This window comes from Vitis vinifera, chromosome 7, assembly GCF_030704535.1.
Source record: "Vitis vinifera cultivar Pinot Noir 40024 chromosome 7, ASM3070453v1".
NCBI classification, from domain to species: Eukaryota; Viridiplantae; Streptophyta; class Magnoliopsida; order Vitales; family Vitaceae; genus Vitis; species Vitis vinifera.
In genome coordinates this window covers 1,889,304-1,906,865 of record NC_081811.1, presented here as the reverse complement: position 1 = coordinate 1,906,865, position 17,562 = coordinate 1,889,304, and the positions used below count along the sequence as shown (strand labels likewise).

At 35.1% G+C, this 17,562-nt stretch overlaps 2 protein-coding genes across 2 annotated transcripts; one reads left to right on the top strand and one right to left on the bottom strand.

The window, feature by feature from the left end:
- Positions 1-304: 304 nt before the first annotated feature.
- On the bottom strand, positions 305-1,961 carry LOC100245931 (adenylate isopentenyltransferase 3, chloroplastic). Its single transcript, XM_002271926.4, has 2 exons — positions 1,641-1,961; positions 305-1,542 (listed from the first exon to the last, which is right to left on the bottom strand). Exon 2 carries the CDS (start codon positions 1,532-1,534, stop codon positions 551-553), a length of 984 nt encoding a protein of 327 aa, XP_002271962.1. The 5' UTR covers positions 1,535-1,542; positions 1,641-1,961; the 3' UTR covers positions 305-550.
- A 4,651-nt stretch (positions 1,962-6,612) lies between these two features.
- On the top strand, positions 6,613-16,747 carry LOC100240838 (uncharacterized). The gene is made up of 9 exons (XM_010653835.3): positions 6,613-7,130; positions 7,612-7,673; positions 11,837-11,891; positions 12,304-12,402; positions 12,613-12,699; positions 13,336-13,452; positions 14,054-14,146; positions 15,342-15,372; positions 16,329-16,747. The coding sequence occupies exons 1-9, from the start codon at positions 7,041-7,043 to the stop codon at positions 16,508-16,510; spliced, it is 816 nt and encodes a 271-aa protein (XP_010652137.1). The 5' UTR covers positions 6,613-7,040; the 3' UTR covers positions 16,511-16,747.
- The last annotated feature ends 815 nt before the right edge of the window (positions 16,748-17,562 follow it).

The window sequence follows — 17,562 nt, the reverse complement described above, 5'->3', positions numbered from 1 at the left end:
TTAACCGCGTAGTGCGCCGCCACACATGATATGAAAGTGGGGCCGGCGGCCGCGGTACGGAAAACGCGCCTACTCGTGTAGGTTAGCAGTCGGCACAGATGTCTAAATTGCTTCTCCATGGTACGGAGGGTAATAATAACTGGACAGCGACAGCCTTGTCTGTTACCCAGGAGTGGTGTACGACCAATGACGTGCAGCCACGTCACATCTCTTGAGTCCTGGTTTTTTTATCTATCTTATGATTGATGGACATATTCGAATGTGAAAAAGCAAAAAATAAAAAAAAAATCATGGAAAACATACCTTCTCAAACATTTATAATTTTTTTTTTATTAATATTACAACACTCAAATTATTACATTCAAGCTCTCCGGACTATGATTACTATCACAAATTTGCTATTACCCTATTACACTGCTTTCTAAGATTATAATATAGGAAAGTCTTATAAAGTAAAAAAGATTTTGTGAATAATATAATGTAACAACAACTATCATGTCATATCAGGTGATAAAACAATGACAGCAAATATCGGAATTGCAACTTGGAGCTAGTGGGTTGCTGCTAGGGCAGCTTCCATGGATGCTGCCGCTCTAATGGTTGGTGGTGAAGTGGTGGCGATTGATCTGGTGGCGCCCACACTGTAGAGGAATTGCGCGACCATCATGGTGCTCGGCCTCGCCACTAGCTTCTCCCATGCTTCATCAGCCTCTCTATCGCACTTTCGGAGCACTTCAGTGGCGCCCAGCCTGTGAATCTTCCATTTCCGGACGTTCTTGAGCCGATGAATCTTCTCCAATTGGCGACAGGCTAGCTTGCATGTGTTAGCCTTGATCTCATGCACTGCCTCCTGCAAAACCCTAGCTCGAGCTTCTTCGTCCAGGAAACCCTCCGTTCGGAAATAAAGATCGAGCTCCGGAACCCCAATAGCTCTTCTTATCCCCCTCGTGTAGTCTGCATTTGGATGGAACAGTTGTTGAACTTCTTCCACCATTCCCTTCTCCACCATCTTGTCGACCCGTTTGGAGACGAATGAGTGAAGGACCGACCGGGAGACGTCCACCCAGAGGAAGCAGCACTCGTACCGGGACCGGAACTTGGAGTATTCGTCGCCAACCAGGGCCTCAATGTATGAATTGGAGCCCCCAACGACGATTGGGAGGCGCCCTCGACCGAGGATTGATTCAATGGAGAGTGAGGCCATGTCCCGAAAATCGGATGCAGTGAAATCCACATTAGGATGCGCTATCCTGAGGAGATGGTGAGGAACGCCGCGCTGCTCCTCCTCTGTGATCTTGTTGGTGACGATGTCTAGTCCTTCGTAGACTTGCATTTTGTCCGAGTTCACAATCTCTGCGGGAAACCTGGTGGCGAGGTCGATGGAGAGCCGCGACTTCCCCGTGCCGGTCGCCCCCATTACCACCACCACCTTCCCCTTGGGCCACCGATGGCCGGAGACATCCATGGTGAGGTCCCCGGGGGGGATACTTAGTAGAGGCTGTGTTTGCTTGCGCATATGCATGTAAATTTGCATGATGAAACCTTTTTGTTTGACAAGAAAAATATCATAAGATGTCAAGGCCAAAATCCAATCAAACATGCATATATGTTATATATATATAATCTTTTGGGAAACTCACCCTTGTAGAATCAGAGATGCAGCAACCGTAATTGATGATTAAAGGGTGGGAGAAACGAAGAAAAGGGTAATGGAAAGTGAGGTTTTTGTAGGGCTTGTAGTTGGGGATATAAGCAGTACTATATATGGTAGAAGTATAGAGATTAGAGACTATGGTCGGCACACTTATCTGCTTAGTCCCTTATCAATTAAATTTTTTTCCTCGGTTCAACCTTCACTATGAGTCTTTGGGCAGTGATGGGTGAGTATTTATGGACAAACTCCAAGGGGGTCAAGGACCTCTGCTCAACATGAATAGTCAACTACAAGCTTAGCTTGGAGTGGTGGCCCCATAAAAAGTGATTCCCTTAGAGAAGCTTTCTTTGGGCAGGGTGATGTTGATATCCTTAAAAAAAATGCCCCGACTCTAATTAAACAAGATAGAGTGGCATGTGCACTGGGCAGAGAGGGTTCTTTTTTCTTTTTTTGCAGTTGTTTGATACTTCTAAATGTGGTGAGGATACAAGCAATTTGTTCAAGAATAACATTTAACTACCAATCATATGTCTCAAGAATTTTGTCTCTTTTCTTAGTGATGATATTTTTATTTTTTGGTGGGGGCGGGGGGAGGGTTTCTATCTATTAAGTTAATACTCTTGGTTGCACAAGATAAGCTCAGGGATTCTCCAAAAACCTTAAATTATAAGTTGGGAGCTATACACGGATTGAAATACTTAAATTTAACCGACAAATAATGCCTTTTTAAGAAATATTCTTGCATTAGAGGTAAAAGTTGAGCCTACGAGTAAATGATAGTCAAATCTTGATATTGCGCGTAAGGTCAATAGTACTATCTCAATCTTGATGTGACAGTATTGTACAATGGAATGAACACGATTCTTACAACGACATCCAATGGTTTATCAGATTGTCTTGTATGTGAATAGAGTTTTCTATTTTTGGGACCGACATCTGATTCCTATCCAAGTGGAGTTCACAAAAACAATATCTGATCTATTCTTCATAATTATTTGTAAGTGCAAATAATCATTCCACAAAAAAAATTACCACTAATTACATGATACAAATTATAAGTCTAAATGTCATAAATTTAAGCTTTAAAGAAAATTGATTCTTTACTAAAAATGAATTAGTTGCCCCTATCAATTTTAACCATACTTTTCAAAAGTGTATTTTGTAATATGATTGTTTGATGCGGAGTATTTCATCCAAAAAGCCTCTATATGCTCAATTTGGGACCATTTTTTTATTTTTATTCCAGATGACTCGTATCAAATCAAAGCACCATCCCAAAATTCTATGTCTCTTTCATAGGTTGTGATGGAAAATCATTTCATAAATCACAAATGGCCATAGAAAATACCAATAAAAAAAAATGAATTTTCTTTCACTCAACCAAAAAGAAATTCCAAGAATCATTCTAAAAAAAGAAAGGAAAAAAAAAAAGCCCCCTTCTTATTATGACGTAGCAAATATTAGAATAGATGTTAAGTAGAAATGCAAGACACAAGGGGATAATGCAAATGCAATGCCACTAGGAGAATTGGTTCCAAAAATGTACCTTAAAAGACAACCTTTAGTGCAAATCGCCTTGGATTCAAGTACCTTGAGTGCATTTATTTTTTTGAGAAAATGGACAAATGGGATTTGAAACAAAGCACTTCAGACCCAAATTGCCCATGATTATGGCTTCAAAAATTGATTTTTTACCCAACCCCCTTTTCCCCACTTTGAAGAATGGTTCCTCTTTTTAGCTTTAGCCTCATTTCCAAGTATATTTTCCTACCCATCATTACTAGGGCAAATTTCATTTTCCACCTTGATATCAAATCCTTAATTTAATCACATTTTCACTACCATCACATCAATCAAACTTCAAGGAAGATTCGTGTTACTACGTCTAATGTGACATGGTCACGCGGGCCGAAATTTTAGGGATAAAAACTAGAAAAAGGAGTTGTCAATTCAATAATTGAATCATTATGTGAATCACATTTTTCCCAATTTATGCACAACTCAATTCCACCCAACCCATGACTTTCCCAGTCATTTCCTGCAACAAGTTGCTTCTTCTGCTTCTTATCATTTGAATACCTTACTTTGGGGAGGGGGAGGAGGGGGGTCCTTTGGGAAAATTGGCCTATGGCCTATTGCTAGGGCAAATTTTGTCCATAGGCAAAAGGTCCTTGGCCTATGGCCTATTGCTAGGGTATGGTCCTACCACAAATTAAAAGTACTACCAAATTTTGTCCAGAGGCATAAGGACAATAATTTGATAAATTAATCCTTAAGAGAGGATTGTTTGGGTTGGAGAGAGAGAGAGAGAAAGAGGGTCACGTCTTTGGCTGGTTGGCTGGAAGGTGATGGCAGAGGAGTGAGGAGGACCACGCCATCCATGGCTCGTCGCCGCATCTTCATGGGCTGGGCCTTTGGAGTTTGGACCACGCGTTCCGACCACACCTTCTCTCCCATTATATTCTCTCTTTCTTTCAACTATTCTTTTGACCATATCTAATGCTATGCTTTTGACTTATCTTTATTATGGTGTCCGTAGTTGCTTCTTTTCTATCCGTTTGTTTTTTTATTATTCTTAAAAATAAAAATAAAAACAAAACCATGTTTAATTATAAAATAAAAAAAATAACAATATCTTTTAATTATTTTCACTTATTTTTCATGGTTGACATGACAAATATGAAAAATAATTGAAAATAAAATATTTTATATAAAATTTATTTTTAAAAATATTTGAAAATATAAAAAATTGAAGGGAAAAAACCCGAATCTCTTCATTTCCCAAGTCCAGATCAAGTTAGGATCAAACATAACTATTCTAAACTTTTTTAAAATCCTATGCACAACCAAAAAAAATAACATTTTAGTATTTAAAATGATTCAAAAAGTGTTAACGAAAACTATACCTTATATTCGGATGTTCTCGAATCAAATCTACATAGTGAATATGAAGATCGGGATCGCAGAAATCTTGTAAACCCAAAGTCTTATGCCCAACCCCAATCTTTCTAGAGAGAAACCTCAACCCCTAAAGGGTATTTATAGGGTTCGTAAGTGGGCTTAAGTGACTTGAGCCCATATGAGTTTGGGTCACTTGAGCCCACATGGGTTTTGGTCACTTAAGCTCATATGAGCTTGAATCATTTAATCTACCCCAAAATGAGTTTTAATTGATTAATTAACTCAATAAAGTTTACAAATTAATCAATTAGCTTAATTTAAAAACCTTATTCACTTACCTTTATGCAACCTTGAATAATTACCAAAATACTCTTATACACGAAAGTGAACTTAAAGTCAATCCAACCATCATAATCCGTGCCAACAAGGTATATAAACTCAAAGCGGAGACTATTGGGACCCATAGGAACACTGACTCCCTCATCATCCAATTCTAAAGTTGATTCAACAATGCTTATAAAGTATAATACATGGAATAGAATAAGGATGAATAAAAGTGAAATTGAAACATCGTTAAATAAATAATGAATTCTAATTTTATTACATCATATCATGCTTTTAAGGGTTCTATTCTAATTAAAATAAGTTGAAACAATTCCAAATTCTCAAACAAACTTTTATTCTATAAAATAAAAAATAAAAAAATTTAAAATCCATTCTCAAAAAATATTTTTAAAAACAATTTTTGAATGTTCCAAATAGACAATTAGTGATTTTTCTTGCTTGTGATAAAAAAATGATTTTTAAAAATAATTCTTTAAAACGGTATCTTTTTTTTTTTTTTTTTTATAACCATTACTAAGATAGCTTAATCTATTCATTATCATTTCCCTCGTTACGGAAGCCACCTTTCTTATGAGACCATCACCAAAACCTCTACTATTTTTTTTGGTAGGGATCAAGTGGTTTTCAATCATTTTGTGGAATAAAACGAACTCATGCACAATGCAAAAATTTTCAAAATATTATCTATATTTTCAATTATTGCTACAAAAATGAATTAAAAACACCTAAAATCTATTCTAGAAAATAACTTATTTTTACAAATTCTAAAAGAAAAAAGAATTTTTTTGTTAGAAATTTATCGATTGTGTTTTTTTGAATTAGATAACTATTTTTCTATTTAAAGAACAAAAAAAAAAAATTCGACCGTTTCCAAATAGAGTCTTAGGGTTAGTTTAAAAAGGATGAAAACAGTTTTTTATTATTTAAAATACAATATGGTTTTTTAATTAAAAAAAATATGTTTGACAAATTTTTGACTAAAAAGTAAAAATTGTTCTTATTGAGATTTTGCTTGGAAAATATGGTGTTTTTTAAAACAAATTTAAGATGTTTTCAGTTGATTTTTGTAAAAAAAAAAAATAGAAAAAATTGAAAAAATAAAACATACTTCTAGAACTTGTAAAATGCACATAAATTAATAATATTTTCATCGAGAATAAGTCAAGAAAATTACTCGTTATATTTGAGTTTCTAAACATAATTTTGTTCTTGAAAATAATTAAGAAACTATTTTAAAATGTTGCCAAAAAGGCCTTCTTGACTTTATTTTTCATATCAGTATATATGATGAAATAACAAGAAAGAATAAAATAAATTGTATGATTTTGAAATGAGATTAACAAATCTAGGATGGATTCTGTAAGGCCCACTAGTGAGCTGGTTTGGACCTCATGGAAAAAGTGAGGGGATCACACTTTTTTTTAGAATCTCCTCCATGCCCAAAAGAAAAAAGGAGAAGGGGGAAAGGGCGGTGGGGAGAAAGGGAATAAAAATGATCAAAGATAGAAGCCCTTTTGTTTTTTGAAGACAATCATGGATGAGTGACGAGGCTCACCAACATTGCTCAAAGCCCACGATAGCGGTGGCCCCTTTCTGTTCAAATAGTGGGCCAGATCTACAATTCGAGATTGCATTAAGCCCATTTTGTTGAGTCCACGTTCAGCAAATCGGCCCACCTCAAGAGTCCGGAAACAATCTCAGTGGCTAACAGAATAACAGACTAACAGGCCTTTGCCTTCCAGAGGTTTATTAAAATTTTCAACAGGATCTCGGTTAGTTGGTGTGGTTAAACGACGCCGTTGCAATTACTCAGCTTTGTGTTGTAAAACGACGTCGTTTCCTCGATGATTATGAGCGATCTCGAGGAGCCGAGAAGACGATAGCAGAGATCGGGATTGCGACCGACGACCGACGACCGACGACCGGAGACCGACTAGGTTGCTGCATTTACAGTGAATTTTCCGTGGTGATATTGGTGGTTCTGGATCCGATTTTGTGTCTCTGTATAGATTTGTAGAGAAAGGATTGGCTCAATCTGGCAAACGTTGGGAGGTTGAGGGCTCGATCGTCGTTGAAGCAAGAGAATGCCAACGGCATCGACGCCGAGGACAGCAGTCCTTGGCGTCGGAGGCTCTCTTCCATGGCTTGGCCCTCCTCTTTCAGGATGGCGCTTCTTCTACTCTTTTTTGCCGCCATCTCCACCGCCTGCCTTACTCTCCCTATCGAGAAGGTTCTCTATTATACCACTCTCTCCCTCCCTCCCTCTCTCTCTGGTGAATGGTGTGTGAATGGATTGAGGATTCGTTTTAGTTAGAATTTTAGGTGATCAGTGAATGGATTGGGGATTCTCTCTTGTTGGAATTTTAGGTTCTTGTAGTTAGTTTTCGCGGTTTCTCGGATTTTCAATTGATCTGTTTGACAGTTTATGGTGCTTTCGAGTGTGTGACTTTAGAACAGAGTTGCTTGATTGTGAAATTCACTGTTGCTTCTTCATTCACCACCGAAATGGTTGTTTAATTGACGATTACCTCTTTTCTCTTCCAAATCAGTATCTTCTAAGTTCAATGGTTATGATGTGTTGAATACTTGGATCTTTGCATACAATGCAGAGCTGTGGGATCTGCTGACTGATTCTTACTCTTCTGAAAACTATGTTCCTCCCATAGCTCTTAATTTTTAGCCTTGGGTACTAATGGCATTGCATTTTGCAGATTTTGAAGGGTTTCTTGCTATGGATTAAGCGTGATCTTGGACCTTGGGGTCCACTTGTTTTGTAAGTCATAACTATCCCTTATTGTTAATTTTAGTTGTACTACTCTGCTGTAGATTTCCTTCTCTGGCCACTTCATCTTGGCTGTGGCATAAGCAATCTGGCTGTAGCTCAGTCGCGATGTTACTTGTTGCAATTCTTGTCACAATTTGCGATTTTCTGGTATACTTTGTTTCTATTTTAAGTTACATACTGTATTCATAATGTGTTTGGTCCATTTTAGATGTCTGGTAACATACATGCCTGCACATTCATGATATTGTTTGAGTAGGTAGTGATACACTTACCCTTTTTTCTTTTAATTGGGAGTGATAAGATCTTGGGATCTAAAATTTGTGAATGAAATTGTTAAATGAGCATGGCAATACATGTTCCTCAGCGTTCGTTTCTGATAAAAAAGAAAAAAAAGGACATGCTCCTCAACACCTATGTCCTCGTATATGCACCTGAGCTTGAGGCATAAGAGAAATGATCCTTGGAGCTTGCCACCATGCCTATTATACTTGAACACAACACATACATAAGAGAATAGCAGGGATGGAAAAAGAAACAAACGTGAGTTGAGCTGCATTCAAGCAGTTCAGCCTTTGAGGTGCTTATATTAGAAATATAGGTGGAGAAGACCCTTCATTAAATATTCAAAATCAAATATCAGGTAGTGTGATGTAGGACAACCCTAGGATGGTTGCCTACACTCAAGGGTAGGTGGACTAGGGTTTTATTTTTAGGGTGTAAGGAGAGGAGCAAGGAATAATTTTATGGTAGAGAAAAATATAAGATAAGAAATAGAGAAAAAGAAAAAAACAACGAAGAAAAGATCGAAAACTTTAGAGTCTCACTAAGGCCTTCTAGGAGTCTCACCTAGAAGAAAATCAATAGAGTCTCACCATTGAGGGTTGCAACCTTGTAATGAAAGAAAACATAATATTATTAATATCAATTCATCTATTTGATTTATATTGATTAGCCTATTTATAGGCTTCTCTAAGAAATCCAAAGTCTACTAGGATTCTAATAATATATTATGATTCTAATTCTAGTTACAACATCCAAAGTCTACTAGGACTATAATAACCTATCATGACTCAAATTCTAATTATATTATAACTCAACTAGCTAATCCTAATTTAATTCCAACAAATATTAATCCTAATTTAATTCCAAGTAAAATTAATCCTACTTTAATTACAACTAATACTAATTCCCTTTCTTGATATATATCTTGAAGATTCATCCTCATCAATTCTCCCTGACTTGAAAAAAACTCGACCTCGAGTTTTAGTGATTTTCCACGATCAATTGAAATTCCGAACAATGTCTTCCACCCTTTCTTTCTTTTTCGTCTCTTTCCCATGGTGAGACAAGATCTCAAGATCTCTTGAACTTGTTCAATTTCATGCAAGACAAATACTAGACTTTGAAAAACTTTTTGATGTTGTACAACAAGTTGATAATTCTCGAAATAATTATGTGTCTTCAACAAGCTTGTGGAAAGTTATTTCCCACACTCTTCTTGTAAATTGTTTTGTGGAAGAATAAGATTCTTGAATTCCCTATATTCAAAAGAAATTTCAGCAGATTTTTTATGTTTGTCACCACTCATGATAATGTTTGGCTTTGGGAAGTCAAACATCGATTCTTCTTCAACTTCTTCAGCTTCTTTGAGCTCTTCTATTGGTTGATCTAGGATTAGTTTCATCACCTCTTGCTTTCTAGATTCATCATTGATGATTTCTTCCTCCTTTCTAGTAACTTCGACTTGCTTTTTTAATAAGAATATTTGATGACTCTTCTAGTTTCAAGGGTGCTAATTTTTCCTCTGGTTGCTTATGTGGTGGAGTTTCCTTCATTGGACGAAGGATCTTCTTACGCCCATTGTGCACAAGTGTGTAAGTGTTATCATATCCATCATGTTGGACCCTTTCATCAAAAAGCCATGGTCTTCCAAGCATGATATGGGCAACTTTTATCGGCAAAACATCACACCATGCTGATAACTTAAAATTATTACTGAAATTAAACATCACTAGACAACGAGAACTCACCAAAATAGATGTGTCATTTACCCATGCTATTTGATAGGGATTTGGATGATCTTCTATCTTTAGATTAAGCTTCTCAACAAGTTCTTGCAAAGCTATGTTCAAACTGCTACCTCCATCAATGAGCATGGTGCATAATCTCCCTTGGCAAGAAATACGTGTTTGGAAAATGCTAGTACGTCTCCAATCTTCTTCTCCTTTTACCTTTGGGACAGCTAATAAAGGTTGTACTACAAGACTATGCCCTTCCGTCATACCATCGTAGTAGTCACATTCTTCACTAATTTCATCTTCGTTGTAGGTTTCTTCTTCCTTTGGGTAACTCTCCAATTCAGATTCTGGTTCTTCAACACAAGTGTAAACCTTTGGTTGGGCATACAACAACATAATGACCATGCCCACCACACTTAAAGCATAAAGGAGTCACGTCTACTTTTCTATCTCCAATACTCATTGAAGTTTTACCCTTATTATCATTCTTATGAGCCACATTTGAAGTTTGTTGAGTGTTGCCCCCACCATTCACATGATTAGAAGTTCTGAAGTTTGATGTACTTAAAGGTTTGCTTGCTGTCGTGTTGGAGAAAGTGCTCCCAATTTGTGAACTTGGATGTCTGGAAAACTGAAATTTGAGGCCTTCTTCTATTTTGAGGGCTAGTTGATAAACATCATCTACGATATAAGTGTGTGCAACTATCATCTCAAGTTGAATTTCCATTCGAAGTCCAACTTTGTAGCGGGCTGCAAGTTGAGCATCACTTTCCCACACTTGATTTCGAATGCTCAATTCATAGAATTCTTCTGTATATTCTTCAACGGACTTGGTACCTTGTTTAAGGGAAAATAATTTTGTATACATAAGTTGTTCATAATCAGTTGGGAGAAAGTGCTCCTTCATCTTCAACTTCATCTTGTCCCATGTGTCAATAGGTGGTTGGCAAGTTATATGAACTTGATTCACAATATTATGCCACCATAGACGTGCTGCTCCTTTCAACTTTGCCTTCACAAAACGAATTTTTCTATTTTCAGGCATTGCATACCAATCAAAGTAATCTTCCATTGACATAATCCAATCAAGAAAAGCTGTTGGATTTAGTTTTCCATAAAATTCAGCAACTTCAAGACGTGCCTTTTTAGTCACATCATCATCTAGCTCAAAAAGTCTGACCCTTCTTTGAGTCCCCATCATAAAATTGTCTTGTTCTTTGTGTGATCGATTTGGCGATTGTCTAAATTGATGACTTGCAATCTCCTCTTCAATTGGTCATTTTTCTCGACTCTTTTCTAATAACTTAATGATCTCATCAAGTTTGCTATTTAGTTGTATTATAACATCTTGATGGGATTGTTGTGTGGCTGAAATTTCCTCCAAGTGTATTGTAGTAGCATCTTGATTGCTAGAAGTTTTTTTGGAACTCATGCTTGCATAAGTTGCTCCGCTCCTTAATTGCATATGCCTTCATGCCAAGAATTTTCGCTCTGATACCAAAATTGATGTAGGACAACCCTAGGATGGTTGCCTACACTCAAGGGTAGGTGGACTAGGGTTTTATTTTTAGGGTGTAAGGAGAGGAGCAAGGAATAAATTTTATGGTAGAGAAAAATATAAGATAAAAAATAGAGAAAAAGAAAACAACAACAAAAAAAAGATTGAAAACCTTAGAGTCTCACTAAGGCCTTCTAGGAGTCTCACCTAGAAGAAAATCAATAGAGTCTCACCATTGAGGGTTGTAACTTTGCAATGAAAGAAAACATAATATTATTAATATCAATTCATCCATTTGATTTACATTGATTAGCTTATTTATAGGATTCTCTAAGAAATCTAAAGTCTACTAGGACTCTAATAATCTATTATGATTCTAATTCTAGTTACAACATCCAAAGTCTACTAGGACTATAATAACCTATCCTGACTCAAATTCTAATTATATTATAACTTAACTAGCTAATCCTAATTTGATTCCAACAAATATTAATCCTAATTTAATTCCAAGTAATATTAATCCTACTTTAATTATAACTAATACTAATTCCCTTTCTTGATATATATCTTGAAGATTCATCCTCATCATAGTGTATCTTGGAAAATTTTTCATTATATTATCTGGAAATTTTCAGGGCTGTCGCATACATTCCTCTTACTGTCCTGGCAGTTCCAGCTTCAATACTTACGGTAGGCAATTGAGTTCCCATTCTTGATTCATTGGTTTACGTTGTTTTTGTTACTTTGTGTGGGACAACTTTTTGTAATGCAAATACAAGATTTTTGCAAATATCCAGAAATGTACAAAGACTGAAAGGTCAATGGATTTCTATTTGTCCTCTTCATGGTCAGCATTATATTCTGCCAGTTCATGTTTGTGACTTCAAGTTCATGTTCCCTTTTTCTTCCCCAACTCTAGCCCCATAATTGTGCTATTACAAATCGTGTGTCACTGAGAACTGATTTTTCCCATTGTTTGCAAAATGGATCTTCCTGTCTTTTATTTTAGAGGGGTCTTCTGAGAACCCATCCTTCCTATTGTTATCAAAATTGATCTTCCTGTCCTTTTATCTTATAGAGGTACTTATTATTTGTGTTCCAGATAGGAGGTGGCTACCTATTTGGGTTGCCTGTGGGGTTTTTTGCTGATTCTATTGGTGCAACCATAGGTGCAACAGCTGCATTCATTCTTGGAAGAACGGTAATATTTTTAGACCTGTAATTTTTTTGCCTTTGTGTTTGTATATGTTCCTCGACTTTTGTTTTTGCTTTCTATGAAGACAAAACATCTTATCCTTTCATCCTTAACGACATTTTTGGATTTATATCAATGTATTTTGGAGCTAATAGTGTGCTTCTGGAATTGCTTTTTATGCATATTTGCATGTTCTTATTCTACTATTATGTTCAGCTTGGAAGATCATATGTTACCTCAAAGCTAAAGAATTATCCAAAGTTTCAGGCAATTGCTGTTGCGATTCAAAGATCTGGCTTTAAGGTATAAATGCTTTTCAACTGCTGGACCACTCATGGCTGAATTTTTAATTTTTTTTTTTCACTTGATGAATATTTTACCCAAGACAGAACAATAAAACTTTATCATACTTGTGGACTTTTGGACCAAAGTATGATCTGTTAAGGTTTGAGATTATTTTACTACTCACTCTCAATCTGAAATCACCCTCTAGAATTTGGAGTTCAAAATGAGATTATAACTATTATATAAGTGGGAAGTCTGAGTCTCTTGAAAACTCAAATTCATGTGAAGTTGGTTCAAGGTGCAATTTTGATGTATTCCAGTTTTCAAAGCTAGACCACTTGGGTCTCCAGGTAGGAATCTGTAGAATTACAGTCTTCAAGTGGAAGTATAAACTATCTTAAATGATTCAACAACCAAGTTGTTGTTTCTGATATTTTTAAGCATTATTATGGTCAATATGACTTATACTTTCGTTTCCATCAGTTCCTGTTTTAAGATTCTGTGGTGGTTTCTTAGACTCGCCTTGTTTTTCTCTTTTTCGTTTTCTTTTCTTTTTAAAATTTCCTTTGGCTTTGCCTTTTTATTTTATGTATGAGCACATTTAAATCTTTATTATAAGATTCCTAATTGTTTTGTCTTCTGCTCATGCCACAGATTGTCTTGCTGCTTCGTCTTGTTCCCTTACTTCCATTTAACATGTTGAATTACCTCCTATCTGTGACTCCTGTTACATTGGGGCAGTACATGCTGGCTTCATGGTTGGGAATGATGGTATTCTCTCCTTTTGGTTATTCACCATTTTGTTGATTACCCATAAATGACTGTTCATGTGGTAATCATGATGTGCTATGTAAACTGGCACATACCACATGTAGGATCATAACTTCAGTAATGCCTCATCCCAAATATTCTCCAACTCAATTTTTTATTCCTTCCTTTTTGTGATTGAATGCCATCTCAATTGACTCCTTTATCCTACACTCCTTGCTTCTGTATGATTCATAGAATTACTGATAAGAAGTTTGAATCTGCTTCATTGATTAAAAGTAAGTCAATTTTATCTAATTTTTTTTGGAATTTTGCTAAGCCAACATATTTTAACCAATATCCTTATAACTGATTTTTCATCGCTTTTTTAATTTTTGAATTTTTTAAATCTATTTCTAAGTAAAGGTTTAGCTTATTCTTTTGGAACACCTGTGATTCAAATTAAATATTATATGTTGAGCCTATATATATATATATATATATATATAAAAAGAGAGAGGATAACTTTGATTTTGTATCTGGATGTGTTAATTGTTGACTGAAACTTCCAAAAGTGATTTTGTTAGAGCAAAATTCTAATTAGTTGGTTTGGTTTTCATTACAGCCAATCACATTTGCATTTGTGTATATTGGAACAACTTTGAAGGATCTTTCTGACATCAGACATGCATGGAATGATGGTTCCACAAGTCACTGGGTAAGATTTTCACTGCCTTATATTCTTTCTATATCGAAGCCAGTCCCTTTTATTGATGGAATGAAAAGTTACTGTTAAGATAGTTTAAAATGGTCATCAAGATAATCGAGATTTGCTGACGCTAGTCCCTCCATCTAATTATAAATTGATTTTTCAAATCTACATTTTGTTTTGGCATTGAACAAATATGTTCTGAACCTGCAGAATCCATATGAATCATAAGTAAAATGATTAGGTATTTATAGACATTGTAAGATTTTTCCCTTTGGTTTCCCCTTTGTAACCTTCTTACAAAAGTTCATATATATATATATATATATATATATGCACACATTTGACATGTAAAGAAAGAGAGTATTATAAAAAACAAAAGTTCCAATATTATGCCTTCTGTATGCTCACTATTTTGCATGGTGCTCCTGAGCTGTTGAGATACATTGAAATGGCCCCCCAGCTATTGCATGATAAAAATTAAGGTTCCCATTTTCATTTAACCCAACCTGATGGAAGAGAATGCCTTTTCTGTTGCAAGAATCTCACTTCCATTGTGAGGCCTACTTTGAAACATTTTAGTAGCTGATGTGCTACATTTAGTTGTTTCTTTAGGGACTGAAATCAGTACTTCCAGGTTTGATATCTTTATATGGCTTATGATCTATAAAGACCCATTTGCTTCCTTTTTATTGTGGGGCCATCTAACTGGTCTGCAGGATTTGGACCTTCTAGTTGTTTGATTTAGCTTTGCCAAGTCAAATCAGATGCCATCTAACAATAAAAGGGCACAAGTTTCTGTTAAATTGGGCCATCTAACAAAAATTTGGGCCTTCTAGTTTGATTTAGCTTTGCTGTATTCAAATCAATTGGCATCCAGCAATAAAGTTCATTTGAAGAGTTGAGAACTGCTGTCGATGCCTTGAATGCCCATCCTTATTTAACTTGAGGTGGACGGTCCCAATTATTTGAAAAGAACTTCCATGGTTTTTGCTTTAATTTAACCTGCAATTTCAAATTTTTAACGCCTCATGTGTAACAATACCTTTTCAAAAGGATGGCTTGATATATTTTTCACCTTTAGATTTTGAGGAATTCTGAGGCTTACATGAAACCATGCTTCAGTTTCTGTTTCTAAGTAGGACTTTTAGTGACACTTACCAAGCTTGTAATATTTTATTCTGGTATTTACTTGTGGATGCAGATATTCATAGCACTGGGCTTTGTGGTATCTGGTATGTCACAGTCAACTGTAGCTCCCTTTCTTCCTACTTGCATAGCTAATTTTAGGAACTCCCGACTTTGAACTGCTTGTCTGAGATTAATTAATTGTGTCTAAGCTTGTTCTGCTGACAGAGATTGGTTCTCCAAAATTTAGTTCCACAGAAAGAATTAATTACATGGAGTAACACTTTTTTCCTGTAAGATTTTTTGATTCCATGTTGATGGAAACAAAAGGTCTTATTGCAAAACAAAAACTTAAATAAAGAAGTCTGGTTTAGATCCCTACCAGTGGATTCTTAACAAAGAAGGTTAATACACATTAGTCTTTGTAAATCCATGTCAGGGTAACAAGTGAAAAGAAATTTCATCTAGGAATTGTATTAAATTAATCTCTGTAAGGGTAAATTAAGAAAGGCTGAGGGGCTGTTTGTTAATTGTTCTCAAAAATAATTTTTGGTTTTTGAGAATAAAACAATTGAAAAAACATGTTTGACAATCAGAATACAAAAATCATTTTTTTGTTCTTAGAAACAGAAAATATACATGCAATGTTTTCTAAAAATATATTTTAGTTACTTTTAGTTGTTTTCACCTGTTTTCCGAGAGTTTTTTTTTTTTTAAATAATAGGACAAGTATGAATGATAATTGAAAATAAAAAACTGCATATAGAATTTACTTTTAAAAGATATTTAGAAACATAGAAAACAAATTGAAAACATTCCAAATTCCCAACAAACTTTTATTCTAGGGAACATCAGAAAACTGTTTTGAAAAATGTCTCCAAACAGACCACCCTAATCTTCTTGTCGCACGACCAATACATTCTCCCTTTTCCGCATTAGAATGCAGCTAGTTATTCATTAGTTCCCTTATCTTTAACTGCAACATCATGATTGGGAAAGAAGCTTTAGATTGTGTTGAATAGTTGAAAATTCACTGATTTCTTTTTGCTGTTATTCTCTTTAGTGATTCTGATGGTGAGCATCACTAAAGTTGCAAAGGCTTCTTTGGACAAGGCACTAGCTGACAATGCAGAGGTAGAGGACATCTTAATCTCACCAACACTACCCATTGTAGCTGAGCCGCCCATGGATCTCCATAAGCCTCTCACGATCCAGATAGATCCATCTGAACATCATCAAACATAATAACAAGGTTGCTTCTTTGTACATTCTTTCTTTACATGCAACCTATTAATTAGCAGAGCAAAAATAGCATCAGGATTCAGGAAGGCACATTGGGATATTTGTTCAACTTATTACTTAATTGTTATTAGCAACCAAGCATAGGCGCAGGAATAGGAAATACCCCCCTGATTTTGTATTCCATCCAATTTAGGTTCTCAAAAATAAAATAATTATGACTTAGTTGATTTCATAGAAAAATTATGACTCGATCAAGTATTAATAGAACATTAAAGTCATGTTTGGTTCTCATAAAGTTTCAACAAAAATACTTAGGTTATGTTTGGTTCTCAGAAAATTTGAGGGAAAATGCAAGGGAAAGAAAATACAAAGAAAAAATAGAAGGAAAGAAAAAGTGAAGGAAAATAAAAAATGGATTAAAAGTTAATAAGTTATTTTTATTTTTTACTTCAAACTCATTTTATTTATTTTAACTCATTAATATAAAGATTAAATAATTTTAAAATATATAAGTTTTTAATTAGTTTTAATTATATTTGATTTTCTTATTTATTTTTCATAGGACAACCAAACATGAAAAAATCATTTTCTTTTACATTTTTTTTCTTTCCTTAGTATTTTCCGGGAACCAAACATATAAGGGAAAAAAATAGAGGAAAAATAGAAGGAAATAAAGATAAAAAAATAGGTTTGAAGTAAATGAATTATTTTTAGATTCCATTTTAAACTTATTTTACTTATTTAATTCTTCTGTAATGCATAATTAAGGAAATTAAGGAGTTTTGAAGAGAATTCAAGAAAAATGCATTTTTGAAAGAGTTGATAAAGGCTAACGAATGATGTGAATTAACTTTAGAGTAGAAGAAAAAAGATAAAAATGAATGAAAAGTGATGAGAAGGGTTACTAGCAAAAATGACTAAGGATGGCAAGGAGGAATTGTCAAAATGGTTACTCTAGCTTGCATCAAAATTGGTATCAGAAAATTTAGATTTCTTGTATCAAAGTTAATCAATGGCTTAAGGAGCTTGTATTAAAATTTCAATATAAGAAGATG

What these genes read in the sequence shown, in the direction of transcription:
- LOC100245931 (XM_002271926.4), bottom strand. Translation starts at nt 1,534, where the DNA reads ATGCAAATTTACATGCATATGCGCAAGCAAACACAGCCTCTACTAAGT.
- LOC100240838 (XM_010653835.3), top strand. Translation starts at nt 7,041, where the DNA reads ATGGCTTGGCCCTCCTCTTTCAGGATGGCGCTTCTTCTACTCTTTTTT. An exon ending in CCTTGGGGTCCACTTGTTTT is followed by an intron (nt 7,674 to 11,836) that starts GTAAGTCATAAC and finishes GGAAATTTTCAG; the next exon opens with GGCTGTCGCATACATTCCTC. An exon ending in TTCCAGCTTCAATACTTACG is followed by an intron (nt 11,892 to 12,303) that starts GTAGGCAATTGA and finishes TTTGTGTTCCAG; the next exon opens with ATAGGAGGTGGCTACCTATT.